The 10,605-nt window shown below is 52.1% G+C and overlaps 1 protein-coding gene and 1 pseudogene across 1 annotated transcript; one reads left to right on the top strand and one right to left on the bottom strand.

Moving 5' to 3' along the window:
* Nucleotides 1-3,756: 3,756 nt before the first annotated feature.
* Nucleotides 3,757-3,815, bottom strand: LOC111750543 (U6 spliceosomal RNA; annotated as a pseudogene).
* A 4,623-nt stretch (nucleotides 3,816-8,438) lies between these two features.
* C2CD4D (C2 calcium dependent domain containing 4D) lies at nucleotides 8,439-9,505 on the top strand. The gene has a single exon (XM_003409452.3). The coding sequence runs from the start codon at nucleotides 8,439-8,441 to the stop codon at nucleotides 9,498-9,500; it is 1,062 nt and encodes a 353-aa protein (XP_003409500.1). The 3' UTR covers nucleotides 9,501-9,505.
* The last annotated feature ends 1,100 nt before the right edge of the window (nucleotides 9,506-10,605 follow it).

The following is a 10,605-nucleotide window of genomic DNA, read 5'->3' as shown; positions in this document are numbered from 1 at the left end:
ACCTCACCCCACCCCCACCCAAGGGAGCTGCTCCCCTGGAATCTGAAAACTCTGAGGGTTCAAGAGGAAACAATGCTTCACAATATCAGAGGTTTGGGTTCCAGTCTCACCTCTGCTACTGATTGCCACATCACTTCTTTCTGGGGCTGTTTCCCAATCTGTAAAATGATGAGGTGACCTTCAATTTCCTTCTAGGTCGATATCTTATTGTTTTAAGCAAGACAACTGGTGGTTGCCCAGTGCCAGTCATTTGCCTAGGGGCTCTCGGATCCACCCCCACCCTTCCCCTACTCTGCTTTACATTGCAGAGGCTGGTGCACCTACAAACTGCATTTCCCAGTCTCCCTTGTTACCTGACCTTGAGTGGCTCTGGTGGCAGACTGGAAGGTGGAAAGGGGAGAAGCCTGAGTATTCTCCCCTTCTGTCTGCTTCAGAAGGCTGTGCTCCTATGTGATTACAGTTCCTGCCAGACAGCTCCCTCACCATCCTGATTACTTTTTAGATTCTTCCATGGCCTTTGTAACAAGTTCCCTGGGTTAAATTCCCTCTGTTGGACCACCTAAAAAAAAAAAACCCCATTGCCATAGAGTGGATTCCAACCAATAGCATAGTGACCCTATAGGACAGAGTAGAACTGCCCCATCGGGTTTCCAAGGAGTGGCTGGTGGATTTGAACTGTTGACCTTTTGGTTAGCAGCCAAACTCTTAACCACTGCGCCACCAGGGCATCTAGCAAATACCATTTTCCTGCCCAGCCCCTAAGACCACCAGGCTGTGGATTATCCGTAGTCGATTTTCACTCCCCCTACTGTATAGCCCCGATGGCAGGCACTCAGGCATACCGCCTTAATTTGATATCCACAAAGAGAAAGACACCGAAGAGGAGAAGGAGGAGGAAAAGCGAACTGACAGGGAGCACAATCATGGCTAAATCCAAATCTCAGCCCATTTGCCCATACACAGTTGCACAGCTGAACATGGCTGGAGAAAAACACACGCCATGCTGCCTAGTCTCATTTTAAAGTCCTCATCACAAGTCTAAGTGAACTGAAAACCAAACCAATTGCCATGAGGTTGATTCTAACTCATGGCGACGCCGTGTGTTGCAGAGTAGAACTGCACTCTGTAAGGTTTTCAAGGCTGTGAACTTTCAGGAGCAGACCATCAGGCCTTTCTTCTGAGGTGCCTCTAGGTAGGCTCGAATCACCAACCTTTCGGTCAGTAGTCGTGCACTTAGCAATTTGCGCCACCCAGCGGCTCCTCGCAATGGTAAAGTGGGCCCTTAGTTCTGCCCAGTAATGATCCTGCATTTCCCTAGACTGTTCACTCTTCTACTCTCCTAGGCCATGTTCGCACCTGCTCCCCTCTACTCAAACCTTCAATACCTCCTCCCTCAGGGTCACTCTCAGCTGATTACAGGTAGTCCCCAACTTAGGACGTCTTCCAGCTATGAAGAACCACGCTTACAAACATCTGTTTGTTGTTTTTTTTTTTTTTACATCCTATGATTAGTAATATGTACTAATACATCATTGCAGTGCATAACTTGCTGATGTTCTCATTCTCAAATGTTCACTCACAGATGTTGAAAGATCAGATTCATAGAGATACTGATAACAAAAGGCAATAATAATGAAAACTAAAAAAAGAAAGAGGTATTCAACTTAGTCAGAACCGACTTACGATGGAGTCGTTGCAACGGAACCCCCTGGTAAGTTGGGGACTACCTGTACTTGCTTCCTGTTTCGTGGAGAAAGGAGAAGCATTCAGAAGAGCACAAGCTCCCACCACCTTCTCTTCAGTAACTTGGGGGTGAACTGTCTACATACCAGGCAAAGGACAATCCCTAGACTTATTTCTTGTGCATGAAACCCGATCTTCTTGCCAATTAAGGACCTGGCGCCAACAGTTCTCCATTCTCTCTTCTGCATTATCAATTCCCCCCTTCATTGGATCTATTAGCATATAAACATGCTATTTCTCTCATTTTAAAGATTCTCTCTTCATCCCACTTCCCCCTCCAGCCACTGCCCTACTTCTTTCCTACTCTTTCAGCAAACTCTTCAAGAGAATTGTCATCTTAGTCTGGGTTCCCTACAGAAACAAAACCGGTGAGATATATGTGTATAGACAGAAAGAGATTTACTTCAAGGGATTGGCTGACACAATTGTGGGGGCTGGCAAGTTAGGCAGCAAGCTAGGGATTTCTGCAGGCTTGTGTCCCAAGATCCGTCATTCAGGCGATGGGATGAGTGCAGAGTAGAGAGAAAGTGAGTTCTGCCCAAGTATTGATTTATAATCTGGAGGCAGGCCACACCCTAAGGAACTTCCCTTTCAACTGATTTACATTATGTCATCTTACATTACATTAAGTTACATTACATTACGGAACAGCAACTAATCTAGTGTTTGACCAAACCACTGGGAACCACAGCCTAGCCAAGTTGACAGATAAAATTAACGATCCCAGTTCTCTATACTCTTTCTCCTTCTATTCTTTCTTGAGCCCACACCAATCAGGATTTTGGCACCCCCTCCCCACACAACACTGATCCCACACAACACTGAGACTGCTCTTGTCGAGGTCACCAATGACTTCACATGCTCAGTCTCCATCTTACCAGAACTCGCCTCTGGTAACCATCTGGTATTGCTAGCGGCTCTCTCCTCTCGGAAATGCTTTCTTTACTTGACCTCAGGGACACCACACTCCCCTGGTTTTCCTCCTTCCTCTCTGACTGCCACTTCTCAGTCTCCTTTGCTAGTTCCTCCTCTTCTTAACCTCTAAATGTTGGAGCACCCAGGACTCAGTCTGTGGATTCTTTCTCTGGATTGAATTGTGTCGCCTGAAAATATGTTCTAATCCTAACCCATATTCCCATTTAAGAATGGGTTTTCTTCATTATGTTAATGAGGTAGTGTTAGTGTAGGGTGTGTCCTTTTTTTTTTTAATTTATTTATTGTGCTTTAGGTGAAAGTTTACAAATCAAGTTTGTCTCTCATACAAAAAGCCATACACACCACGCCGTGCACAAAAAATATGGAACACTTCACGACTTTGCCTGTCATCCTTGCACAGGGCCCATGTGTCTTAGGCTGGGTTCTCTAGAGAAGCAAAACCAGTAATAATATAAATATACAGAGATTTACAAAAAGGAAACAGCTCGTGCGATTGCAGGGGTTGGAACATCCCAAGCCCTTGGATCAGGATAGAGTCCTTTCCCAATTCACGGAGCCGCAGAAGCTGGTGAACCCAAGATGAGAAGGCTGGAGAGTGGGGATCCTGCTCACAGGTTGTGGCCATCCAGGAATTCCCAAGGTCAGCAGACAAGACCACAAAGTTTCTCCTGAGTCACTTAGCTGCAGGGGCTGGTGAACCCAAGATAGGCAGGTCAGGGAGCAGGACTCTTGCTCGCAAGCTGTGAAGATTGGTGAATCCCAGGATGGACAGGTAAGCTGCTAGCTCAAGTCCCAAGAACCAGAAGTCAGACAAAAGACAGCTGCTGGATCCAGAACAATCCAACAACCTTTGCAAGGTGACCAGAAAGGTAGTAGACGGTGGAAGGAGGAGAGATGAAAGCTGACAGGGTGGTGAGCTGCCACAGGTCCCACCCCTGCCGGTACCACTCAGTAGATTCCATCATGGAGGTGATCACATATCCAATTTCAACAGGACAGAGATCACAACATTATATAACTCCCAGAACACTGAGAATCATGGCCCAGCCAAGTTGACACACAATCTTAACCATCACACCATGCTAATCTTCTCTGTATCGTTCCAATTCTAGTAAATGTGCTGCCAAACTGAGCACTAGGATATGTCTTGAATCAAACTCTTTTGAGATCCAAAAGAGCAGATTAAGCAAGCAAGCACAAAAGGATGGGAAGATACATGCCACATGATCGCCAATGAACCTGGGAATAAAAGCTGAAAGAGACAAGGAACTTCCCCCAGAGTGGGCACCCTGAATTTGGACTTCTAGCTTCCTAAATTATGAGAAAACACATTTCTGTGTGGTAAAGCCACCCACTTGTGGTACTTCTGTTATAGGAGCACTAGATAACGAAGACACCCCTCTACACTTCTCCCTGGATGATCTCACCCAATTTCATGGCTTTAAATTTCATCTGTACTTCTGTCGACGCTCACATTCTAACTCCAGTCTGGACCTCTCCTCTGAGCTCTAGACTTGAATACCAACTATCTACCCAACGTCTCCACTAAAATGTCTAACAGGCATCTCAAATGCAATAGATCCAAAACTGAGTTCCCATATTTCCCTTCTCAGTACATGGCAACTCCTTTCTCCCAACTGCTCGGGCCAAAATTCCTGGATTCATCCTTTCTCCTTCAGGGCCTACAATTGATCCAGCAGGAAATCCTGTTACTCTATTTTCAAAATAAATCCAGAAACTGTCTGCTACAATCCTGATGCATACCCAAATCATCTCATACCCAGATTATTCCAATGGTCAGCCATCTGGTTTCCCTGTCTCTACCCTTGCTCCCTTTATTCTATTCCCACACAGCCACCAGAGGCAAGTCGTATCACTCCTCTGCTCACCACGAGTAAAAGCCAGAATCAGTACAGTGGCTACAAGTCCCCACAGTCTGGCCCTACCTCTCGGACTTCATCGCCCCCTCACTCATTCTGCTCCAGCTATACTGGCCTCGTTGCCTCCTTCAATACACCAGGCATGCTCCTGCCTCAGGGCCTTTGCATTTGCTACTCCCTCTGACTAGAACGGAGCCCTGGTGACTAGTGGTTAAGAGCTCAGGTGTTAACCAAAAAGTCAGCAGTTCAAATCCACCAGCCACTCCTTGGAAACCCTATGGGGCAGTTCTACTCTGTCCTGTAGGGTCACTATGAGTTGGAATCAATTCAACGGCAATGGGTCTACCTAGAATACTCTTCCCTCAGATATCCTGCATGGATTTTTCCTTCATATTGTTACTCGAAAGTTACCTTCTCAAGCTGGCCATTCCTGATCACTCTATTTAAAATTGCATACTCTCTTTCCCTCCTTATTGTTATCTAATAAACCATATATTTTACTGATTGATGTTTGTTTATTGTCTTTCTTCTCCCACTAAAGTATAAACTCCATGAGGGCAGGGGCTTTATCTGTTCTTTCAGTGCTGTATCTCAGAGCCGAGAACAATGCCTGGCACATAGTAGGTGCTCAGCAAGTATGGTTGAATAAATGATTAAAGGAAGCCACAGAATCAAACTGCACTGGATCCTATCCTGCCTCTGAACTTCTTACATGGAAGCCGAAAATGTTCTTACTGTCAGTCAGATTGAGTTGGGGTTTCTACATTCTCATACTTTCAGCAGAGGTCAGCCTAACTCTTTCCTGCCTGTAATCTCATTTAATCTTCACATTGCTGCTGAGAGTTTGCTGTATTCGCTCCATTTTCCTGATGGGAAAAATGAACTCTAGCGAAATTAAGTTACATGTTAGAGGTCACACAGCTAGTAAGTCTCAGAGCCCAGCTTTCTGTCCTTTCTGACTCATGCTAAAGCCCTGAGCTCTTGGCTGCAGCATTCCACACAGACTGGCCCTCCCTAGACATGACACTAGGGCTGAGCTGGAGTCAGGAGCCACGGTAATGGAGGGGCTGGGGATCAGCGGGGGATCTCTGCAAAAGAAAAGCTTATTCCATCAAAACCCTTGAGCATCAGAGGCCACAATAATCATTGCATTAACTGGTTTGTTTCGCCTGGTTTCCTAAGTTGTCTTGTTGTTTGTGTGTTTATTGTCCATTTCTCTCCTTAGACTGCTCCCCATTCTATGTATCCCCACAACTAGCATAGTGTTTGGTACATTTTAGGAGTTCAACAAATGGGTGATGAATGAAATGAAATGAAACAATTCCGTTTAATAACCTCAATGCTATCCTATAGACCCAAGGTAACTCACTCCACTTTTCACATCTAACAAGCCCCACAGAGCAATCCCCAGACTGAGAGACCCCTGAGAGGTGCTGAGGGCCACACCAAGATCTCATTCCCTTCTTCTGCTTCCTGGCTAGAGGCCCCTACAATTAATTTATTCAACAAGTCCTGATTATCTGCCTTGTGCCAAGCACTGTCCTCACGATGCTTACAGTCTAGTAAGGGAGACAAACATTAAACAAATAATCACACAAATAAACAGAGAGGAAAAAACTTAAAAAAAAAAAATAGCTCACACAAAGATCCATAAAGGAAGAGCGTTGCTGTTGTGTGCCATCGAGTAGATTCCAACTCATAGCGACCCTATGTGACACAGAAACCTTTCCGTCAGCAACTGAGCTCTGAACCACTGCACCACCAGGGCTCCTTCAAGGAAAAGTAGGGGTCCCTAATGTAGATAGGAGAGTGCCATTGAGGGTCTCCAGATCTGAAGGATGAAGAGTGGTCCTAGGAGAGGAAATATCCCATGAACAGGTCCCAGGTAGGGGATGAATTTGCAGCCTTTGAGAGACTGAAGGGTGGCAGGTGTGTCTGCACTACAGTCGATGGTCCTGTCTCCTCAGTGGTGGCTATGCTTCCTGGGATCTGCCTGCAGTGGGGGAGACCCTCTCTGTTCACAGTTTAACAGCCTTCTGCCAAGGATGGGGGCGGGGCACAGGTCAGCCTGATCTGACTCACTGTCGGAATCCAGCTCTCTCCTGGGTGTCTCCATGTCCAGAAATCCTGAGCCTGGCCACCCAGTTTCCAGAGAATTGTTCACTGCAGGTCGTTCTGCCCTGGAATTGGTGGGATGGCCTGGCAGTGTGCTCTGAACAGGCCAGTGGGGACCAAGGCAGGATCCTAGCAAGGAGGGCTTTGTGTGCCCATGACTGTGGGCTTCACCTGGGAGGGCCAGGGTGAGGCCAGTTCTGCACGAAGGGACGGCAGCCACTGCTCACTGGCGGCCTTCTTCCCTCTTTGCTGCACCCTCGCCCCCACTCCCCAAGGGGCCCAGGCCCAGCAGAGGGGGCCCGGGGTGTGGAGCTGGCCATGGCTGGAAAAAGGAGTTAAGAAGGCAGGTCGGCTGATGGCTGCGGAGACAGAATTGTGTTTATCCAGGAAAAGAGGTCGGACGTAGGCAGCGGAGGCCCCTGCCAGCTCCTCCCAGAAGGACTAGGCTGGAGGAGCAAGCTGGAAAGGAAGCTGCTCCTCTCCGGGTTCTGAACGCTCTGGGCCAGAAGCCAGGACCCAGCGGCGGCCCACAGGTGAGGCCTCCCCTCTGGGCGCCCGAAAGACCGCTCGGAGTCCCGGGCAGACGGTCGCAGCTTCGGTCGGGCTCCCGGGAGTGCGGAGCGCGGATGCGGTGAGCGCGCGGCGGCGGAGCTTCCCCGAGCCCACGCAAGGGATGGCAGAGAATCAATGCTGCCTTTGTGTTCCGCGGTTTCCAGGGGAGAAAAAGAGAGGAGAGTGGGAGGGGCGGCTCAACGGCCCATCCCGCCCTGAAGACTTGGGATGCAGTGGGGCTACGGAACAGGAGTCGGACCGGTCAGGGCTAAGAGGAGGGGAATTCCGTGCCCCCGAGAAGTGCGTCTCCTTGGACCGGCTCCTGGAGCCCTCAGATCAGCAGCCAGTGGTGCAGCGAGTCTGCTTCAGGCCTGGAGCGTCTAGGGAAGACGAGGGAGGGGCCAGCAGGTGGGGCTGGGGCCGAAGGATGGCTCAGTCCGGAGAAGAGCGCGCCCGGGCAGGGGAGGGAGTCCCGAGGGGCTCCAGACAGGGATGGATTAGCCAATAAACAAGGTAGGCACGGGCTTAACTGTGCTTACTTACTAATCCGTAGTGAACAAGTTCACATGGGTTTCACGCACAACTAAGGCCATGCGGACCTTGCTTACTGTAAACCGGTGCAGACTGTGCTTACAGGTTAACCCGCCCCTGGCTCCAGGCCAGATCTTGGAGAAGAGCCCTTGTCTTTGGAATGGGGGCTGTGGGCTGGGCGGGGCGGGGGGGAGGTGGTTAAGGCTGCCTAGGGCCTCGGTGTCCCTTAAGGGGTCGCGTGTATATGAGCCAGGTTCCCGGTCTGGAACCTTTTGTTAATGCGACTGTTATTCTACTTCTTATAGTAGCCCGGTCTTCTAGTGGCTGTGTTGTGCCCTCTGAGGTGGGTGCGAGCATCTTTAGCACCAATGAGAGAGCCTGTATATTGGGCGTACAAGGCCTGCATCTGACAATGTGACTGTCAGGCTCTGGGCTACCTCCATTTCCTCCACACCGCCCCCGCCCCCGGTCACCCTTTGTCTTTACTGCTCAAATATAGGCCAGTGAGCCCCAGGCCCCCAGGGAAAAAGAAGGCGCAGCAGTGCACAGCGGGTGTACACTCGCAGCATCACCCACCTCCGGCTCCCCTTCTCTCCTCTGCCCAGGTCTCCAACCTGAGACCCTGGATTTGAACTTCTCCTCTTCGCGGAATCTGGACTTTCATCGCTTCCACCCCACCGCATGTGGCTCTTGGAGAAAGTTGGCTACAGGGTGGGGACCGCCGAGCCTGGGGCCCGGTGGACACCCTCCAACCTGTTCCCTAAGCGCCGCGCTCCGGGCGCGCCCGCCCGCGCCTGCCCCAACATCCTCACACCCGACCGTATCCCGCAGTTCTTCATCCCCCCTCGGCTCCCAGACCCAGGCTGCACCGAGCCCCCGGCCAGGCGCGACGCCGGCCGGCGAGGCCTCCCCGCGGTCTGCTCGCTGCCGCACTTGGCGGGCCGCGAAGGCTGGGCCTTCCTGCCCGAGAGCCCGCACACGCGCCGGCGCGAGTCCCTGTTCCACTCGCCGTCGCTCGCCCCCGCCGGAGGACTCCCTCCGGCTCAGTGCCGGCTGCACCTTTCCGCCCCGGACCTGCGCCTCTGCCGGGCCACCGACAGCGATACGGCCTCGTCGCCCGACTCATCGCCCTTCGGCTCCCCGCGGCCGGGCCGTGGCCGGCGCCGGCCACCCAGGCCACACTCTCTGTCTCCCGAAGAGGCGAGCTCGGCCGACACGAGCCCGTACGCTGCGCGCCGCGCAGGGCCGCCCATGCCGCCGCTCTTCCACCTCGACTTCCTGTGCTGCCAGCTGCGGCCGACCAAGGACAGCGTGCTGCGCCTCGGGCCCAGCGGAGGCCAGCTGCGCCTCTCGGCCGAGTACCAGGCCGGGCCCAGGCGGCTGCGGCTGCGCCTGGTGAGCGCCGAGGGCCTGCCCCGGCCGCGGCCGGGCCCTGGGAGCGGCGGAGGCGGCTGCTGCGTGGTGTTGAGGCTGCGGCCGCGCGTGCGGCCGCGGGGCCAGCGGAGCCGCGTGGTCAAGTGCAGCGCCAACCCTATCTTCAACGAGGACTTCTTCTTCGACGGGCTCGGCCCGCCAGACCTGGCCGCCCGCAGCCTAAAAGCCAAGGTGCTGGACAGGGGCGCTGGGCTCCGCAGGGACGCGCTGCTAGGGGAGTGCGAGACGCCTCTGATTGCCCTGCTGCCCCCCTTGGGTGGAGGGCTAGGCCCAGGGACCTCCCTGGCACCTGCCCACCTTAGCCTCTAAACTGAGTTACTGTCTTTTCTTCAGGAGGCCTCGGCTGGGCCCGCACTTCATCATTCTTTCCATCTGCCCAGCGTATATTTATTTTTGCTAATAAAATGTCTGTTTGTCTCCAGCTTGGATCTCTCCTGTCTTTGGCACCTTACACGCCCAGATCTGTAACCTGTCCCCTTCCCTCTGCCCTGGCGGTAAAAGGGATGAAAGAAACTCATTCAGATCCTCAGAGTTGGAGCCGACCTTGGGAGTGCTCCGTAAACTTGAATGAGCATCAGAATGACCAGGCATCAGAAATCCTGGGCCCTGGACAAGCTTGTTAAATACACAGAATCCTGGGCTCCATCCCACAGAAATGCTGGTTCAGTAGATCTGGGCTGGGTAGGTCCTAGGGCCACTGCTCAACAAGGCCCCTACCCCTTCAGAGAGCCCTCCAACCACTGAGTCACTCTGGAAAAACTCTGTGACTGAAACCAATGCAAGCCACCTTCCTCTGGGGGCTTCTGGGGCTGCACAGGGGAAATCAGCACAAAAGCATCTCATCACTCCCCCACTCCCCGCATTCATACACATCTGTCCTGCATAGGTCAGGGATGTCATGCTAATGCCTGGTGCCCTCTAGGCTTCCTCCCTCTTGCCTATCCCCTCCACACTTGTGCCACCTTGGGGGCAAGCTTGGGGATAAGCAACAGCCAGAGCAGAGCAGCCGGTCCTGAGATGTGGTGTCACATGTCACAAAAATGAGAACTGGTGGGGGGAGGATCCGGCTGAGTGTGAGAGCTGTTTTCAGGGATTCTGGAAAAGGCTGTCCAGCGAGTAGGAGGAGGGTGCAGAAGATGGATAAATGTAGGTCAGATGGTGTTTACCTCCTACCTGATGTCTCTGACGTCAGCAGTGACCTTCTTTTCTCTCCCTCCACCTTCCCTGGAACTGGTTCCTCTTGCCTCAGGCCAGGCTTGGAGGAGAGAGGGCGGGGAAGCAGGCACTGGGCCAGCCCAGCTTCTCCTCCTTTTCCCTTGGGCCTTTTTCTCTTTTCTCATGGTTCCCTCTGTGGCTACAAACTAAAGCTGAGCCTGCTGGATCCTGATGAAACCTCAACACGTGCAACTCCAAC

This window comes from Loxodonta africana, chromosome 3 (genome assembly GCF_030014295.1).
Source record: "Loxodonta africana isolate mLoxAfr1 chromosome 3, mLoxAfr1.hap2, whole genome shotgun sequence".
NCBI lineage: Eukaryota > Metazoa > Chordata > Mammalia > Proboscidea > Elephantidae > Loxodonta > Loxodonta africana.
Note: the sequence above shows the minus strand (reverse complement) of the source record. Positions and strands in the feature narration are given on the sequence as shown.

Coding starts and splice junctions, on each gene's coding strand:
- C2CD4D (XM_003409452.3), top strand. CDS start 8,439: ATGTGGCTCTTGGAGAAAGTTGGCTACAGGGTGGGGACCGCCGAGCCT.